The sequence below is a fragment of the Suncus etruscus genome, chromosome 2 (assembly GCF_024139225.1).
Source record: "Suncus etruscus isolate mSunEtr1 chromosome 2, mSunEtr1.pri.cur, whole genome shotgun sequence".
In the NCBI taxonomy this organism is placed as follows: Eukaryota; Metazoa; Chordata; class Mammalia; order Eulipotyphla; family Soricidae; genus Suncus; species Suncus etruscus.
Window position 1 is genome coordinate 24,936,135 of NC_064849.1, and position 21,802 is coordinate 24,957,936.

Genomic DNA, 21,802 nt, shown 5'->3' on the forward strand with positions numbered 1-21,802 from the left:
TTCTGAAGGAATGTTTTCTAGTGGAATGTCCAGATTTATCCTAATAACTCTTTCACTACCCACTGGTTAGTATAAACAAGATGATACTGAAGGTAAATTCTTATAAAGCCAATGTAGCAAAAATATTTGCCTTGATGTAACACGAATGTCCAAATTAGTATCACTTTTACATCCATTTCCTGTCAAAGCCTTATAAATGTACAAAGCATCAGATGTACTTAATAAATACAATATTCAACTTCTACATTACTAGCACCAGATCATGTATTATGTGATTGAACATGATTTATAGCTGAGAGCTCTTGAATAGAGCCGAATGTTGACAGAAAATAAATTAAATGCACAAAAGTAATGAAAGGCATCAAAAGATTACATATAAAAGAGATAACAAACCAGTTAATACCGAAATAATATCATATAGGAAAACTCTTGTCAGTTCTGTAATTCATATACGTATAATGCGTATTATTTCATGTATTCCCCATAAACTAGTTATTTATTTACATCTTAATATCTTCTGGATTCAAAATAATCCGGGGTAAATAGAGTGCCTTAGTTGCAAGGAAATATACATTTTATTTTGAACTTGCCATGAGAAGGCATGGCCTCCCAGGATTTTCCAGAGAAGCAGTGGCATTCCACTTCAACAGAGAAGATATGTAAGTTTACATATCACACGCCCAAGTCGAACTCCCTCTTGGTGTTACATAACTGGAGTTCTTGCCTTTTCCACAGTTATATGGCAGTATCCCAGAATACCGTTTGCTGTTTAGAATAAGGTGGAGGGCTGTACTTCTTTGCACCTGAATTCTTCTTCCAGCTGGGGAGGATAGGCATGCTATCCTGTTTGCAAAGGCCCTTTTCCGTTTTCTGTCTAGCCTTTATTTCTTTGCACAAGCAACGCTTTTTCTCAATCATCTCAAGCATTGTATGGTCTCCATGAAACCACTGCATACATGCCACCTAGCAGAAAAGAAAAATGAATACAAAAGGAAAAAAATGGAATGAAATAAAATTACTTTTCCCCGTGCTTGTAGTTATTTCAATATCTGTAAGGTTTTGCTGTCTTCATTATATTAAAAAGCCACATGTATGTATGGCATCCACAAATATATTTTCTCATTTCAATTAGTAAACATTAGATATGAATGTTTTCTACTATGTTTAAAGTTCTATGACGTCAAAATCAAACTTCTTTTAAGTCTGTTTAAGTAATTGGCCAAATGCTTATCTATTTACTATTATACATAGTTCATTTTTTACTGGTTTCAAAATATTTGCTATCAATTTGCTGTAATCAAGTTTTAGGAGTATCTAACATAAATGTTATTATTTTGAAGGTCTTACTGAAGAAAATTTGTTATGAACATTTATGTTTTTGTTTACTTATAATAGCAGAAGGCCTTTAGAATTCTTATTTTTTTTACTAAAATTATTTTCACTGTGCATCTTGTACTTGAATTTAAGTATGGAATAAATATTTTGTAAGAGGTTTTGCTTTGTTTTTTGATACTTCAACAAATGTCTATGTTAGGATATTTGTCCTCAACAATTATACGGCTAGATCTCAATCATTTCCACAGCCTTAAATAGGAAGATTCTTCAGGTCATTGTGGTTGCAGGAAAAAAATTCTTTATTAACCAAAAACTAATACAAGTATATATTTTGGGCACATTTGATATATTACATAGGCATATATGCCCATGCCCACTAATAACATTTTTTAGAAGAGGACTAGGAGGTATGTCTACTCCAAATGATAGTGATGTTACTCAAAGGGGAACTAGTATTGTGAGAATATCATTTAACTGGGTTAGGAATCTACTTAGACTTGAAGAACTTAAATAGCTCATTTGAAGTCAATTAATTTAGTATTACAAATTTAGAATAATAAAATAATACTTATTATTTGACTTAACCTCTACATTGTCCCTCTCTAAATAGTGTCTATAGTATAATTCATTTATTTCTTATTCACAAAATTATTACCATTATTAGTTCAGGTTATGACTAAACAAAAGACCTAAACTCAATAACTTATTTAATATTACAGAAGAAGCAGATCGCAGAAAAGAATTTAAACCTAGATTTCATATCTAACATCATGTCTGAACAACTACAAAATATTGACTGGCTCCCAAGTGTGTATGATAAAATAAAAAGGTTGAGAAAGTAATTTTTTTTATTTTGTTTCTGGGCTACATACAGAGCTCTTGTCTGACTCTATACTCATAGGTCACTCCCGATGGTGCTTTGGGGAACTCATAAGAGTGTCAGGAATCAAACCCAAGTCAGCTATGTGCAAGGCAAGTGATTTACTCACTGTACTTTCATTCCAGTTGTGAGAAGATAATTTCTAAAGTAGCCTAATCTATATATACATGAGGAATCTAAAACTTTGGGAAGTTATACAGCTCAAGAATAGATATATTAAGGTAAACATAAAAATATTAAAACTTAGAATTCCTACTCTGACATGAAGAAAGAACTACCAAGAAGTTGAATCTGAGCACTAAAATCCTTAACAGCCAAATGTCCCCATCTTTCCAGTTCTTAGTTTCCTTATGTGAATGACTGGTGTGATATATCTTAATTTTGGAGATTGGCATTAGCATTAAATTAAAGTGAAGTGAAGTCACTTTTAAAAATAGTTAAGAATTGGGGCCCGGAGAGATAGCACAGCGACGTTTGCCTTGCAAGAAGCCAATCCAGGACCAAAGGTGGTTGGTTCGAATCCTGGTGTCCCATATGGTCCCCGTGCCTGCCAGGAGCTATTTCTGAGCAGACAGCCAGGAGTAACCCCTGAGCATTGCCAGGTGTGGCCCAAAAACAAACAAAAACAAACAAACAAAAAATAGTTAAGAATTGCCCAATAATTAGTCTTTTAACATGATAAATAACTAACAAAAAAGCCTAAATATTCTAAGCTACAATGTTCTAAGTACTGTGTTCCAAATTTCTAAGTTATTAGTTATAAGTTTCTTATATTCTAAAGTGAAAAAGTGAAGTCCCCAAAAGCTTAAGGAACTAAATAAAAATCTAAGCTTTAAAACAACTGTAATTAAAACCAATATCAATGTCATATCTGAACCCAAACAAAATACTCTGTATTAAAGTAATCTTCTTGTTCTGAGTGTCATCCTTGTTCTGAGTATAATTTAGGACATTGTAGTTGTTGTGATACTTCTATTTCCAAATCTACTAAAATTGCAGTTACTTACTTTACATACCACCACTATCAAATGTTAGTTAAGAATGCAATTGTGTAGGCCAAATTGATACCACAGTAGTAGGTTGTTTGCCTTGCATGTGGCTAACCCAAGATGGACCCAGGTTTGATTCATATCATTCCATATGGTCCTCTGAGCCTTCCAGGAGTGATTTCTGAGCTAAGAACCAGGAGGAGTAACTGAGTCCTGCCAGGTATGGCACAAAAACCAAAATGAAACAAATAAAAAAGAATGTAATTATGTTCATGCACTATAAGTCAATAAAATGTGCATCCCAGAAATAAAAATAAAACACTCAGATCCAAAGATGACAGTTTCAGATATGTATTTTTTCATGTGTTAACTTGATAAACAGTTCCTAGAAAAAATGATTGTTTATCTCTAGCCCCAGGACTTGATTTGGAGTATTCTACTTTTAAGTAGATTATAAATGTTTGTCAGAAGATGATTATTATTCTAACAGGAGACTGCCAAAGTGGCTCAAAATTTTTCAAAAAGATTTATATTATTTTTATAGCTCCATAATCTATCAATAAAAATGCAATACTTTATTGTGGTAAAAATTCAAACAATATTTAAAATTTTAAATGGTTTAATTTAAATATTTAAATTTTTAAATGGTTATATACTGGCATAAAATAAATTATAACAAAGAATTATTAAAGGACACATACCCCAATTTTATCTCACTCCAACATGAAGAAACAGTAAATAACATCTTTTTTTTTTTTTTTTTTTTTTTTTTTTTTTTGGTTTTTGGGCCACACCTGGCGGTGCTCAGGGGTTACTCCTGGCTGTCTGCTCAGAAGTAGCTCCTGGCAGGCACGGGGGACCATATGGGACACCGGGATTCGAACCAACCACCTTTGGTCCTGGATCAGCTGCTTGCAAGGCAAACGCCGCTGTGCTATCTCTCCGGGCCCAGTAAATAACATCTTAAATTTAAAAAAAGCATAAATGGATGGAATCAAGATTGAGTCTTTGTTGCTCAGAAAACTTAAGATATTGTCTTAGCAAAATCTCACAGAAATTTTATACATTCTAATGAGATTTTAAAATCTCTAACCTTTTTAAAGTGATGTATTTTCTCAACATCACTTCAATATTTGTAATTTTTACCTGTGAATGCAACCACTACATTATTTATGGCTTTATTTCCTTTAAAATTCTTAAGATATGAGACACTGTATATCATTGCAAACCAGTTTTCTTTGAATGCCCTATGTATTTTCCAACATTTTTCAAAATGGTTATTATATTTATAAATGTGTTATATTAAAATAAATATACATTATTGTCAACAATATATATTTAAATTTATTCAAGTCAATTATTTAAAATTCAAAAAGTAGAAGATTAAGAATTTATAGTGAGACGTTCAAATATTTTATATATTATCTTAAGATACATACAGTTGGTGGATATAATATTTTAAATATTAATCGAAGAAATTCAATTTTTTTCGGGCTACTACAGAATGTATCAAATAACTGGGTAATAACTTATATAGTGCTGAATCAAATTAACTGACATAATATCTCTTTTACTTGGTGGCCAGATGTATAGCAATACAAACTCTGCAATAAAACAACATAAGAAACATTGGCATCCCAGAGGCCTAGGAAGGGGATCCCCAGGAAGAATCAACTGTCAAAGACATCACAGAGAAACTCCCAGAGATAAAGACTGCATGCTATCAAATCCTGCATGCCCGAAGAATACCAGCTAAAAGAGACCTGAAGAAAAACACCCGAAAACACATCCTAGTCACAGTGACGAATCCCACAGATAAAGATAGAATATTGAGAGTAGCAAGATCAAAAAGGGAAATTACATTTAAAGGAGCACCCTTAAGATTTACTGCAGACTTGTCACAACAAACTCTCAAGGCCAGAAGACAGTGATGGGATATTGTGACAAGAATAAATGAAATAGATTCTTCATCTAAAATACTGCACCCAGCCTGACTCATGTTCAGGTTTGAAGGAAGGATACATAGCTTCAGGGATAAGCAAAAGCTCAGAAATTTTACAGATGAAAAACCAGCCTTAAAAAAAAATGAAAGTTCTACTTTAAGACAAGACAGACCAACAGACACACCAAGTTTATACACAAAGATGACATTAAATCCCATGACAATCATCTCCCTCAATGTCAATGGACTAAATGCACCAATTAAGAGACACAGAATGGGTAAATGGATCAAAAAGATGAATCCAACTTTTTGCTGCCTACAAGAAACACAACTGAATAGTCAGAACAAACATAGACTCAAAAGCAAAAGCTGGAGGAAAATCATCCAAGCAAAAAACACCCTTAAAAGCGCTGGAATGGCCATATTAATATCAGTTGATACAAACTTTATACTCAGAAAAAATGGACACTTTGTACTAATCAAGGGATATGTGCAATAGGAAAAAAATCACACTTCTAAACATATATGTACCCAATGAGAGACCAGCAAAATAACTAATACTATTATTGACAAATTTGAACAAGGATATCAATAATAAAACAATAATTGTGGGAGACCCCAAAACAGCCCTGTCAACACTTAATAGGTCAACCAGACTAAAACCCAACAAAAATATAATAGACCTGAAAAGAGAAATGGAAGAAAGGGGCCTAGTAGATATATATAGAACAATTCATTCCCAGAAACCTGGGAACACATTCTTCTCCAGTGTTCATGGATCATTCTCCAGGATAGACCACATGCTAGCACATAAAACATACCATCATAAAATCAAGAGGATAGAAATTTTGAAGCCTAACTTTGCTGACCACTAGGCTCTGAAATTAGATGTTAACTACAAAGGGACAAAGAAGAACTTTAACAATTGGAAATTAAACAGCCTGCTACTGAACAACCAGTGGGTCCAAGAAGAAATCAAAGGAGAAATCAAAACTTTTCTGGAAACAAATGACAATGAAGACACAAAATATCAGAATCTATGGGACACAGTAAAAGCAGTACTGAGAGGAAAATTTATATCTTTGCAAGCACACATCAAGAAGGAAGAAGGGGCATACCTGAATACTTTAATAATGCATCTTATAAAATTAGAAAATGATCAACAAAAGGAACCAAAAATAAGGAGACAGGAGGAAAGAACAACGCTTAGAGTAGAAATTAATGAAGTGGAAACCGAAAAACTAATCTGAAATATCAACAAAAGCAGAAGTTGGTTATTAAATGAAAAAAATTAACAACACTGATAGACCATTGGCAAAACTCGCAAAGGAAGAGAGAAATCTGATAACCTGTACTAGAAATGAAAAGGGGGAGATCACTACAGATATTGCAGAGATTCAAAGGGTAATCAGAGACTATTTTGAGAAACTCTATGCTACCAAACATGAGAACCTGGAAGATATGGATAAATTCTTGGACTCTTATAACCTCCATGGTAGAATAAGGAGAATGTAGCATATCTAAACACCCCATCACCATGGAGGAAATTAAGACCTTAATCAAAAGTCTGCCCAAAGCAAAAGCCCAGGTCCAGATAGATTCAATAATGAATTCTTTCAAACTTTCAAGAGGAACTACTACCAATCCTGACCAGGCTCTTTCATGAAATTGAAAAAAACGGGAATACTTCCAAATAGCTATTATGAAGCCAAATCACCTTGAAAACAAAACCAGACAGAATGCTGCTCCCCCCCAATTATTATTCAATATTCCTGATGAACACAGACGCAAAGATCCTCCACAAAATCCTTGCAAATAGCATCCAATGCCTCATCAAGAAGATCATTCACTCCAATCAAGTAGGTTTCATCCCAGGAATGCAAGGATAGTTTAACATACATAAATCTATCAACATAATACACAACATAAACAACAAGAAAAATAAAAATTACATATCATATCAATAGACGCAGAGAAAGCATTTGATAAGGTCCTACACCATTCTTGATAAAAAGTCTCAGCAAGATGGGAATGAAAGGAAACTTTCTCAATCTAGTCAAGGCCATCATCTACCACAAGCCAATGGGAAATATTGTCTTCAATGGAGAAAAACAGATTAAAATGGATTAAAGAAAATGGATTAAAGACCTTGATATCAGACCTAAAATCATAATGTATATAGAAAAACATGTAGGTTAAACACTCCATGAGGGCCCGGAGAGATAGCACAGCGGCGTTTGCCTTGCAAGCAGCCGATCCAGGACAAAGGTGGTTGGTTCAAATCCCGGTGTCCCATATGGTCCCCCGTGCCTGCCAGGAGCTATTTCTGAGCAGACAGCCAGGAGTAACCCCTGAGCACTGCCGGGTGTGGCCCAAAAACCAAAAAAAAAAAAAAAAAAAAAAAAAAAACTCCATGACATTGAGAATAAAGACATCTTTAAGGAGGAAAAAGCACTCCCCAAACAAGTGGAAACAGAGATAAACAGATGGAAATATATTAAGCTGAGAAGCCTCTGTACCTCAAAGGAAATCATGTCCAGTATACAAGAGACATCCACTGAGTCGGAGAAACTATTTACCCAATACCCATCAGATAAGGGGTTAATATCCAGAATATACAAAGCACTGACAGAACTTTACAAGAAAAAGTCATCTAACCCCATCAAAAAATGGGGAGAAGAAATGAACAGACACTTTGACAAAGAAGAAATACAAATGGCCAAAAGGCACATGAAAAATGCTCCACATCACTAATCATCAGGGAGATGCAAATCAAAAACAACTGTGAGGTACCATCTCATGCCACAGAGATTGGCGCACACCACAAAGAATGAGAACAAGCAGTGCTGGCAGGCATATGGAGAGAAAGGAACTCTTATCCACTGCTGGTGGGAATGCCATCAAGTCCAATCTTTATGGAAAGCAATATGGAGATTCCTCAAAAACTGGAAATTGAGCTTCCATAAGATCCAGTTATACCACTCCTAGGGATATACCCTAGGAATACAAAAATACAATACAAAAATCCCTTCCTCACACCCATATTCATTGCAGCTCTTTTTACAATAGCCAGACTCTAGAAACAATGAAGATATCCTTCAACAGATGATTGTTTAAAGAAACTGTGGTACATAGACACAATAGAATATTATGCAGCCATCAGGAGAGATGAAGTCATGAAATTTCCCTATACATGGATGCACCTGGAATCTATTATGCTCAGTGAAATAAGTCAGAGGGAGATAGATAGATGCCTAATAGTCTCACTCATCTATGGGGTTTAAGAAAAATAAAATACATTTTTATAATCATTCTCAGAGACATAAAGATGAGGACTGGAAGGTCCAGCTCATGAGATGAAGCTCCCCACAAAGAGTGTTGAGTGCAGTTAGAGAAATAACTTCATTGAGAACTATCATAACAATGCGAATGAATGAGGGAAGTAGAAAGCCTGTTTAGAGTACAGGCGGGTGTTGGAGTGGGAAAGAGGGAGATTTGGGACATTGGTGATGGGAATGTTACACTGGTGACGGGGGGTTTCTTTACACCTACTATAATCAACATAATACATTATAATTATAATATATATATAATTATATAGTTATAATACCCAACTACAATTCTATTTGTAATCAAGGTGTTTAAATAAAGATATAAATTGAAAAAATAAAACAAATAAAACTATACAAATAAAAACAAATTCTGCAATATAAATTAATATAGTGTCTGATTTATTTGTAGAAAATAAATGTTTCAGAAATATCTACATTATAATTGTTTGGGGGGGTCACACCCAGTTATGCTCAGATATTACTCCTGACTCTATGTTTAGGAATAACTCCTGATAGCCTCAGGGAACCATGGGGTATTCCTGGGATAGACCAATATTGTAAAGGTTAATCAATAGATATAGATATATACCTCTTGCACAAGATACTTTTTATTGAGCTGTAAATGTTGGTCAAAAATGTGAGTTTATGCCTAGTGAATGCAAGACTCTGCATTTGATCCTTTGTGCCACTTGTTGCCTGGACATTGCTAGATTTAGACATATGGAACTCTGGCACTGCTGAGCCCAAGAAGCAACACTACACAGTTCATCCTGAGCACCAAACACCATAGACAATGGTCAAGTATCCTAGAAATGGTCTTCAGATGCCTCAACACTACTAGAAATACCCACCACCCAAAAGATGTTTATATTAATCTAACTCAGCAGAGATAATTCATATACTTTTAAAATAAATTCATGAGGTATATAAATAAAACTCATATTAATAAAACTCAAATAAAAACATGAGGAGGAAAAACATAAATTGCAGCTCATAAGAAGACACAGAAACTTCTCTCCAAAGAGCCATTATGGTGATGGAGAGAAAGTACCTTAGCAATGGAGAAATAGTACATTATCATCAGCAGGTGATCAATAATGATAAGTTTTATTGATAGTACAAATCCTTGATATGGTATTAATGTCATTAAACTGCTAAGAACTTCCTTCAAACTTGTAGCTCTTATCTAATCATATACATAAATTAAATTTAGGCCTATAATCTCTCAAAAATACAGGGTCTTGTAAATAAGGCAGATCTAAGACCTATTTCATTCTAGAGAGAAGCAAGAAAAAATGAGGATCAAGGATAACTCTGTGGCATCATAGAAGGGAATGAAATATTAGGCTGAGTATTCCACAATTCCTGGTGAGGGAGTGAGCTTTCCATACCTCCAGTCCGTGTAGGGCAAGAGATGCAAATTCAGTAGTAAATAAACCAAACAACAAACCAGGAACCTACACCGTACCCTAAACACCACCAGCTAGCAACTCCCCCAACTATGGAATGGCTAGCCAAGATGACAACTTCCCCTCTGGTGTTCCAGGAAGCCTTTATTGAGAAAACAAAGCCCACCTCCAAGAGCAGGATAAGGTAGAGTGAAAAGTGGCTAACCCCAACAGAAGGTATACTGGAACTAGTGATAACCAAGGAATTCAAATCAATAGTATTAGTAAAAAAGTATCTGTACTGAGTCATTAGTTGTGACAAGCACATTGTAGTAACAATATAAGATACAAGTGATGAAAGAAAAAAAGCATAGTATATGGGGAAGACCTCAGAAAACTTTTTGTAATCTTTTGTTTGTTTGGTTTTGGTTTGGGGGCCACATTTGGCGACGCTCAGTGGTTACTCCTGGTTATGTGCTCAGAAATTGCCCCTGGCTATGGGATGCTGGGACTGAATGGAGGACCATCCTAGGTTAGCCACGTGCAAGGCAAAGGCATATCATTGTGGTATCGCTCTGGCCCAACATTTTATAATCTGCTTTGTAAATACAAAACTATTCTAAAATCTATAATCACATATGGCTTAAAAAAATCACATAAATTTTGGGCTGGAGAGATAGCACAGTGGAAGGGCATTTGACTTGCACACAGTCAACCTTAGAAGGACTTTGCTTCAATTCCCGGCATTCCAAATATAATCCCCTCAGCCTGCCAGAAGAGATTTCTGAGCGCAAATCCAGGTGTAACCCCTGAGTGCTGCTGGGCGTAACCCCCACCCAAACTCACATAAAGGGATATTTTTCTAAATATTTTTGTTCTAAATAATATTTTTTCTAAATAATGGTTTTTGTTTGTTCTAAATAATAGTTACAATGGTAATTGTTTAGATGGAAGCAGTATACTGGAGTTAAATGACATGATTGGGATAAAACATAATTTGATTCTTTGTGACATTTACAAATTATGTATCTTCATAAGTTTATATATTCTATGCAAATTTTGCATATCTGTTGTGCATACTTTGTATAGTCATCATGTTAAATATAGAAGTTTATATATCACAACCACTTGAGTATAAGAGGTAATGAATTAAAGTATAAAAGTATTGAGAGACTGAATAATTGAAACATCATATCAATCTCCTTGCCTGTACTTCTAGCCATTATCTGGAATAACATAACTAAAGAATCTCTGACTTCCAAAATAAACTTCACTAAAAAGTAAAATTAACCTATTGAACTTATTGTTTTGATATTGATACTGAACTTACTGCTTATCTTAGGAAACACTGGCTTAATGTAAACGATATACAGTAATAAATTCTCAAATTTATTTGTGTATTTTGTGTATCATGTTAATATATAAACATGATACTTTATCAGAGTTATTTAGAAATACACTTCCTTATCAAGGAGAAAGGAGAAAGAAAAAAACTGTTGGCAATATTGTTCAATTATGAACCTTCAAATTTGCGAATAAAACTTAATATCACAGATAATAGACTTCTAAATGAATATTAACTCCAGATGTTAGGGGAAAATCCATCAGTTGCAGTGTTATTCTCTTTGCATTAATCTTTCCAACCTAGATAGATTTTTTCTTTTGCAATAAAGTTTTGTTTGTTTGTTTGTTTGTTTGGAAGTCTATGCCAACAAGTGGAATAACTGGTTCATATGGAAGTTCTTACTCTTTTAGAAAAATATTTCATTTTATTTTCCATAGATTAACTGTATTACATTTCCACCAATAGAGAGTGGGTTTCATTTTCAACACAATATGTGTTGGTGGGGCTAATTAGGAAGGAATTCTTGGGGCCGGAGAGATAGCATGGAGGTAAGGTGTTTGCCTTTCATGCAGGTTAGTGGTTCGAATCCCAGCATCCCATATGGTTCCCCAGTCCTGCCAGGAGCAATTTCTGAGCATGGAGCCAGGAGTAATCCATGAGGGCTGCCGGGTTTGACCCAAAAACAAACAAACAAAAAAAAACCAAACAAAAAACAAAAAAGGAAGAAATTCTCATCCACTGCTGGTGAAAATGCTGCCTGGTCCAACCTCTGTGAAAACAATTTGTAGGGTGTCTCAGTAAATTCAAAATTGAGCTGTCATATGACCCAACAATTCCACTTTGGGGTATTTATCTCCAGGAGAGAGAAACATTTATTCAAAGTATGTATGCACAACACTATTCATTGCAGCACTCAGTACAGTAGGTAAGACTTGGAATCAACTTGTAGTATGCAAACTTGTGAACAAGAATTTTGGCTTTGCATTTTCTACAAAGAACAATAGGAATGTTTTGTGACAGGTAAAAATTAGATAACTCTAGCTTAATGTATTATGCAAAGATGTACTGGCTCACAGATAAGTCTATTTGTTGATTACTGTGTAAGCTTACAAATCTTAAAATTTTACTGTGCAAAATTTTCAGAAAAATATATACTAAAATCTAGCTATATTAAGTAGACTAAATATATGTAAGTAATAACATAATAATTGACATTATTGAGATGTATATATATCCTAAAAGTTAATACATGCTATTTTAGACCTATAAGTATTATTGTAGGGAAGGAGAGATAGGACAGATTGTTCATAAAGAAGTTGCTTTGCATTTGGCTAACATAAATTCATTTTCCAGAACTGACTATGGTCTCCAAGCATACCAGGAATTATCCCTGAACACAGACCCCAGAAGAATAAGTCTTTTGAGTCCAGTCATGCATGCTCACTGCTCCAAGTAATAAATGATTTAATAACTGAATTTAAAAAATCAACATCAAGGTTCTGGAGTGGTCGTGCTAGTGGTAAAGCATCTGCCTTGATCATGCTAGCCTAGGATGGACTGCAGTTCAGTTCTTGGTGTCCCATATGGTCCCACAAGCCAGGAACCATTTCTCAGCATAGCCAAGAGAACACACTTTGAATTACTGGGTGTGGCCCAAAACCCAAAAAAATAAAAAAAATCAACATCAAATTTTTAATCATTTATGTCCTGATAAAATATATATTGGTTCAAAGGACTTGACCTTGTTTTATCACACATTTTCTTAAATATTTTCTTAAATCTCAAGATTCTGTCAACAAACATTTAAAAAATATGTGTCTATTAGAGTGTGTGATTGAAAATCTATCCAAAGGTTAATGCCATGGTTAGTGCTATTAAGAGTACTATTGTGAAATGTAAATTATTAATTTAAATGCACTTACATTGTGTTGGCCCATTTGGCAACTTGAAAATATGACAGAAGGAAGGAACAGTAAGTTTAAATTAGTTCTGTTAATACATATAAAGTATTGGGGTATGTTCATTATGAATTGTATAATTTAATCATTATAAGTAAAACTGAACACTTGACTTATAAAGTAAAACATGTAATTTGATTAAAGCCTATAGATAAGAAACTTATAAGGTCACTTACTTCTTTTGAAAGTGTTACAGTGTTGTTTGCCTGTGGTATATGTCCCTTTGATCCCACAAAGTTAATCTAAAAGCAGTTTGAGAACTTAAAAATATTTATTTTTAGTTTTTATTTTCTAACAATATTTTTGAGTAAGGCATCATTCTTTCACAGGGCAGATAACACTATAGATTTTTAATATATATTTTTACATTGAGATAATAAAGATAATTATTATTACTGAACTTCTCAGCATATTCAATCTATAATTGCTTTATTATTAAATAACCTTTAATTGTTCAGTTGCATACCATATCTGGCAGTGCTCAGGATTTATTCTTGGCTCTGATCTCAGAAATTACAACTGCCAAATTTTGGGAATGATATCTAATGCCAGGGATCAAACCCAGGTTTGCTGTGTGTAAGGTAAAAAACCCTACTTGCTGTGCTATCCCTCTGGCTATTATTATTAAATTATTAAATAATAGAGAGTAAATTATTTTTTTCTTTCTTTGAAAGTGGGAGAGCACAACTAGTAGCATTCAGAGGTTGCTCCAGTATGTGCATTTAGGGATCATTGCTATCTGGGCTGGTGGAGACCATATGGTACCAGAGAAAAAAGGATAATAAAGGGATATGTCCTATGATATCTGAAACAAGCCACTTCATACTTCTAAGACTTGTTTCTTGTCTATAAGTGAAATGAATAATATTTGAAGTTATAGGAGTTGTCCATAAATATTTATTATTTGTTACAAGTTGAACACAAAATATAGAAATTTCTGAAGCTGGAGTTATAATAAAATGGATATTGTGTTTGCCTTGCATGCAGCCAACCTGGGTTTTATTCCCCAGTATCACATATGGTCCCTTACACCCTACCAGAGCAAATCCTGAGCTCAGATCCAGAAGTAATCTCTGTGCACTACCAGGTGTGGCCAAAAAAAAAAAAAAAAAAAGAAAGAAAGAAAAGGGAAAAAGATATAAATTCCTTTACGCCCAGGAGACAGTTATTAGAAATGGTTTATCTTGTTAATACTGATATTTACCTGGGCTTCAAAATTTTATCTAATGAGTGTAGTGTTAATGAATTGCATAAGTAGTAAATAGACGACTATAGTTGCTAATGTTCTCTGAGAATTTTTAGGAAAAGAATGTCTTATTTTTTTACTTAACAAATGATTTGATTTGAATTTAGTTAAATTAAATCCAACAATAAACACAGATCGTATACTGTTTTAGAAATTGTCTTCGGAGTTTTGAATGCCAGGAGAAACAAAATCAACTCACAATGTCTTGTGAGTCATAATTTGGTATTATGTAGCTGAGATCTCTCTTAGAGATTCTGCGTTTCATTCATTGGACCTTCAACTTAGGGGTAACAAAATCAAACTTCTTTTTATCACCCACTCCCCGCAAAATCAAACTTTTTAAATCTTAGTAGGCACGTAAACCTCCCTTGGAGTTTTCTAAAATACAAAAAATTCTTGAGTATCTTTCCCAATGATTTCAATTTTAGGTTTGGAGTAAGATAACACTCTGGCTACACTTGAATGGTCAGAGTATTTAATTGCATTTTAGAATTATTTCTTGAATTTCTAATCATCGTTTACATTTCTATTCCATAAAACCTTATACTATTCAAAATCTCTTTTAATCTTTAGAAATAATAATGCTCCAGGCCTGCCACTAAGAGTTTTTAACATTGTCTTTAAGGATAATTTATTTTACTTTCTCTACTGACTTTATAGTCTAAATCATGCCAGACTATTTAAAATGACCCAACATCATAGACACATCATCTATTAATACCTCTTTGTTGATCTGACTACTCTTTTGGCATTGACTCTTTGCCTCTAAAATGTAAAAAAGGGTCTTATATTGTTACAATTTCCCCACTAAAGAATCTCCAATATGTTTCTCTTCAATTAAGCATAATAAAAAATACAGATAAAATTGCACTTGTTAATTGACAAAACTAATTATTTTTAAAAAGGATTAAGACCTCTGGGCAGACTTAAAATTAATGTGTATTTTTAAATGAGCAAGAATTTTATAAATTGGATGCCTTCAAGAGATATTCTTTTGAGACACAAACTATTAGAATACAAAATTAAGCTATAAGAAATAAATTGATTTTTAATAAATATATTATTAATTGCTTTTATTTGCCTGCAGTTTAATTTCATTGTAAAATATTGCCTTTAATAGTACATAAAAACTGGAACACATAAATTAGGGACAGTCAAATATCATTAAATATTTTTGTTTTATCTAGTAAAAGAGAAGGAGGTGCATACATAAGCAAATTATGTTCTTCTTGAAGGAAGATATGATAACTAGAGAGGCTAATTATCATTTTGTATTCTATAACTTTGAATAAAGCTATGTAATTGCATGTTAAATATTTTTATCCCCTAGAGTACTGCACAATATAAGCACAACTCAGTTAAGAAAGAGAAATGTACTAAACTCATAATATATTTCAGGTCATAGAATCATTCAGTTCTGAAGCAAGATTTGCTCTGGGCCAGTCTCTTCACATATCTGAGCCTCTGGATAAAAGAGATGTCAAGAAACAAAGTGAAATGGAAGATGATAGTAGTCTCATAAGTGCATTTTATAAAATGTACTAATACTATGAAATTATAAGCCAATGGGGAAAAAAAAGAGAAAGGAAGAAAAAAACTGACCCAATTGATCTTATGTTATGAGAATGAGATCTAGAGAAAAACTGGAAAGAACAGAGATAAGGCAAGGGCAACTAAAAGATGGTGTCTCTTGGAAAATTAGAGCTTAAATATGCTCTTTCCAGGTCCAACAGTTTCCCATTGTAATTCAACATGAAGACAAAGTGTTAGTGATCATTTACTTCACTCTCCATAAGGTAGCAAATATTTTCTGTACTGTTCATGCTATCAAATTGAGAAAGCCCTCATCTCCTATATCTCCTATATAGCTTCAAGCTCTGAATCTGGATCTGTCTAACTGTATCATCTTTTAATAAAAGATGACTTTAATCCTGTGAGGCAAAGTTTCTGCCATTTGCCCCAAATGCTTTCTCTTTCAATCCAAATGCAAAAAATCTGCATTAACAGTACAAATAATTAAATGAATAAATAAATTAATTAAATGAATCTTGTAATGTGGACTCTAAACTCTTTGCTCTTGTATGATGTTTGGACTTTGGCCATTTTCCTTTTTATCAGTCACCCAAGTCTTCACGAAAAAATGAATAAAAAAAACAGAGAGAAAAAAACCTTGCATAATAAACTCAGAATTTTCTGAGTAATAAGTTACCTGTAAGCCATGATCTGCCAGTTTACAGTAACATTGCTAAACACAAGTCCCTCCCTGAAACAATGAATTTAATACAAGTTTCAAAACAGCAATTATGACTTATAATTTTCATTATAAAAAACTTATTTACTGTCAATTTATTTCTCAGGAAGGTTATTTGACACCATTTGTAAAGATCGTTTTATTAAATGGTAATTAAAAGATGGTGTTATAATTATTGAAAACACTAGCTAGATTTAAAAATTATTTCCAAAGCAATGTTTACAAAGCCTCTATTATTTGTTTGTTTTGAAATTCAGACCACACTGGCTGTGTTCCTGGCTTTGTACTCAGGAGTTCCTCCTGACGATGCTTCTAGGAGCATAGGTTATGGCGGGAAATCAAACCTGGATAGTCACATGCAAGGCAAATGCCTTAATCTTGGTAGCATTCTCTTACTCTAAAAAACTTCTAGAATAATGGTACACATACCAATCCTTCATGCTGTGGGTGATTGAGTTACTACCTAAAAAATTGTTCTGTTCTCTCTCAGCCTGAGTACTTTCTTTAAGTGAATCATCATTTTCCTTTATACCCAATGGAAAATTAGTATTCTATTGGTGTCAGAGTGAAAACTGAAATCACTAAAGTGAAAATTGAAATCACTGGAAAAATATTTCAAGCTTGTCCCTTTACTTTCTCCATATTATGCTACCCAAGTTAGTAAAGCAGAGCATTTTCCATTTATTTGGTTGGGTATTTCAGAGAGAGGAGAGAGATTCAGCAGAGGGATGATACTGGAAAAAATAACAAGACAAGCAGGAGAGGGAAGAATATGACTTTTGTGTAGAGAAGACTGTTTTTATCATACCTTTTACCTAGAAATGTCAGTGTCCCTACTTTCCGTAGTTTTATGTTTACATAACTTACCTTACTAAGTTGTGAGATAATTTATGAACTTTAGAGTCACATATGTTGTTTTCATATCATTGCTTATAACTATAATTCTTTTAAAAGAAATTTAGGTTGTCTTGATTTGGAATTCTAGCTTAAATTAAAAGATATTTCTTTCAATCAAAACAATGAAACATCCATCTGAACATATGATATGTGATTTGCATACTATTTTGAAAATAAGAAGTGTCAATTGGGGGGGGGGGTGGTTTCACACCTGACTGTTAGTACTTACTTCTGGCTCTGTGTTATGGATTGCTGGTGGCATTACTCAGGAAACTATAGTAGCAAAGATAGAACTCAGATGAGCCTCCAAGAAGGCAAGGAACCCATCTGCTGTACTTCCTCACCCATCTAGGAAGACATCCATTTTGACATGCTGTATTGGTCTCATTTACCAGAAGGCTGAATAAGTAATTTGCAGATACAAATTATTGTACCCATATTTTTATAAATTCTACATTGTCTAACTTTCTCTCCCTACTTTATTTCAAAATTCTTTTTTTTTTGGGGGGGTCACACCCAGCAACACTCAGGGGTTATTCTTGGCTTCACACTCAGAAATCAGTCCTGGCAGTCTCGGGGGACCATATGGGATGTCTGGATTCGAACCAATGACCTTCTGCCTGAAAGGCAAACGCCTTACCTCCATGTTATCTCTCCAGCCTATATTTCAAAATTCAAATCTACAAGTCATTCATATAAAATTTAGGTAAGAAAGATATGATATAGAGTAAGCCTACTGTGAGTCTGAGAGATGTGACCATTTTGTTGTAATCTGTATATGAATTAAGGCAGGCAAAAGATCCTACTATTCTATCTATTGTATCCCATTTAAACTATTTTTCTTATGCCTCTCCACACTTGCCAACATAAACATAGCTCATTTACCACATAGCAACGTGATAATCAAAAAATGCACTTTGTGTAAAATTCATGTTACCCATTAAGGATCTAATAATAGTTATATAGCTTTACAAGGGAATAAGAAATCATATATCACCTTTATTTTGTATTTTTCTTGGAATAAACTTTTTAAACTTACAGAGGATAATCTTTTATCTAGAGATATGAGTAACAACTAATTTTGTAAGTTGATCCTGAAAAGCGATTGTTCATGTGCCAGGCAATACCTGCTAAGACAGGATTATTTTGTCTTTATTCATGTGCCATCAAATGAAGAGTACAGTGGGTTGTTTCTCTAAAGCATAGATGGTCATGTAGAAAGCATTTGAAAGAGTATATATATTTTTCACAGTATATATGCCTGGCACAATATGTATGTTCAATGCACATGCTCTTCCAAATGCTTTATACATGCTGATGTATTAATTTAGGAGCGTGATAAAGTTGATATAATATATCTATTATATTATATATTAATTATATAATTTTCTATTTAATTATTATATTATATATTAATTATATAATTATCTATTTAAAAGCAATAAGAAATGAACTCAAAATTACTAAGCAAATAAATGGGGAAGCTAGAATCTTTTCTAAGTTGAAGAAACCTTTCTCTGCCCTTTCCTACCTTAAGTCATACAACACATATAACACTCTTTGGAGAGTTGTATGTTTGCAATCAAACTATAAAGTGCTTGGTTTGTTGCAGCTATCATTACTGCTCCTGGGAAAATTGTAACCACAGTTGATTATTTTCTTTCTTTTTTAACTAATTCACAGATTAAGTAATTGAAGCTTAGTAGTGTTCAATTAATTGCCCAAAGAAATACCTCCTGGGAAGAGAATAGCCAGGTCTTACACTGGAATGTATGAAATTCCCCTAATTTCCTCTGAAATAAGTAACCTATAAGCAGTTCCTAAGATTTAAACATGCCTGATAGCATGCCTTCTGCTTGTGTTCTTGCGTTGTACAGCTAGCTGAACATAGAAACCATTTTTAAAGAGATAATCCCTTGCAGTTATAAAGAGTATTGAATCTGAATTCTGACTGCGCATCTCTCTCTGAAGAGTTGATTAAAGAATATTGCTTATGTGAGGCTTGCTTCCATACTTCACAAGTGATTCAATATTCTGTGATAGTAGATTCTTCCAAAAGACTCAGACATTCTTGAAATAACAGGAGAACAAGTCAGGACTCGAGATCTAGCCACCAATCAGAAATAGCCATCCACCAGAAACAACAATGCTATATTTTTGAGTCTAAGAAACATATTTTAAAGAAAAATACTCCACTTTTGAGGAACAGCCATTACATATCTAATATGCAATGGAAAATTCAGAACAAGCCATAGCAATATGGGTAGGGCATTTGCCTTGAAGGCCACCCACCTGCGTTTGAATTCTAGTATCCCATATGGCCCCGAGCCTGCCAGGAGTGATTTTTGAGAGCAGAACTTGGAGTAATCCCTGAGCATCACCTGGTGTGGCCCCCCCCACCAAAAACTTAACATAAATGTGAGAAAGTGCATTGTTATATGTATATTGCTACAGACTTTGTATTCATTTATTTGTTTTATGTAGCTACATGGTTATACCTGTTTCTAGAGCAGAAAGTCTTAAAATTACATTTTCTGATAATATATATTTTGTGTTTCAAAACATTTCTTTGGAAGAATACACATCGAATTATGGAAAAACAGAAAGTAGAAGTAATAATATAGCCTACATATATTTGATTTATATGTGTAATTATCAATTATGTATACAAAATAAACCCTATAATTTGAATAGCCAATAGTCCATTTCCAGATTTTAGTGAATAAAATAACATTGAGGAGACATTAAAAAAGTTATAAACTACCTAAACTTTTACTTCATGCAACAGGTATACTTAGACTCTATTAAAATTTGATTATATGAGGTCAATGAATTAGATAATGACCAGATATAGGTAGGCAAATACAAGAAACTATCTTTATCATTGGAAGGTTAACATTCATCATGAAATTCCTTGAATAAAATAAACCAAACTTGAAAAAAATTAAAACTATTTTTTAAAGCATATTACTTCCAATAGAATAATACAGGGTAGGGGCTGGAGAGATAGATCCCGGAGTCCCTATGGTCCCCCTTGCCTGCCAGGAGCTATTTCTGAGCAGATAGCCAGGAGTAACCTCTGAGCGCCACTGGGTGTGGCCTCCCCCGCTCAAAAAAAAAAAAAAAAAAGAAGAATGCAGGGTAGAATAATTTATAGTAGGACAAATTACTTTGTAAATAAATGACTACTCTTTGGCAAAATAAAAAAATTTCTAGAATCACACTCTACTCTTAAACTTATGAGTAGTTATATTGATGAATCCAAAGATTCTTTGAGAGGTGGGTTAAAACTATGAAACACTCCCATATCTGGAAAATGCCAAGTTGAGATCTTGATGCAGAGGTAAGCTCTCAATTAAACTCTCAATGTTTAATAATAAGTTACATTGTAGAGGCCAGTCCATTGAGACTACATAATTTACTACAAAAGTTGTGAATATTCTACATTATAGTTAAAAAAAAACAAATTTTGATACTGAGGTTGAAGGGCAGAATGACTTAAAATATAATTGACTGATTTTACAATCTACCATTTTATTGCAGAACAAAGCATTCATGCCGAGGGAAAAAAAAAGTCAGTAAGAAAATGCATTTGTGGGGGCCGGAGAGATAGCATGGAGGTAAGGTGTTTGCCTTTCATGCAGAAGGTCATTGGTGTGAATCCCATATAGTCCCCAAAGCCTGCCAGGAGTGATTTCCTGAGTGTGGAGCCAGGAGTAACCTCTGAACACTGCCGATGTGACCCAAAAAACAAACAAACAAACAAAACAAAACAAAATGCATTTGTACAAGAAATTATAACCATTGGAAACCTACTCTGAAAATAAAATTATATTACCAAGTGTCTTTGATACTTATAGTTTTAATTTGTTAAGATGTTATATGGTAAGGAAAATTATTTAACTTATATAATTATCAAATACCTTAATGAAATAATAGACAAAAAGTGTTAAAAAATACCAAGACACACACTCTTGGTATCATATTTATTATGAATAATTCAAAATCTCTCAATTGTTAATCTTATTTAATGCCACAAACTTAAACTATGTAATATTATTAATGTTTTATTTTACCCTTTTCTCTCTGGAATAAAATAATTGCTTTTAAAGCATTCCTCAAAAATGAGGACATTCTTCCAAAAACAATTGTAAAAGTGTCCATACTTGTTAAGCTACATTTTTTCCCATAATACAACTTGCCAAGTTTCTCCTATAATATATTTAATTTTTTCTCTAG

General features: G+C 33.6%; 1 protein-coding gene across 1 annotated transcript in view; it reads right to left on the reverse strand.

Annotated features, from left to right (window-relative positions):
- Positions 1 to 310: 310 nt before the first annotated feature.
- The window catches only part of NYAP2 (neuronal tyrosine-phosphorylated phosphoinositide-3-kinase adaptor 2), a 282,724-nt gene continuing 261,232 nt past the window's right edge, over positions 311 to 21,802 (reverse strand). Inside the window, 1 exon segment of the mRNA XM_049768157.1 lies at positions 311 to 963. Within this exon segment, the coding sequence (XP_049624114.1) occupies positions 736 to 963 (228 nt within the window). The 3' untranslated portion in view covers positions 311 to 735.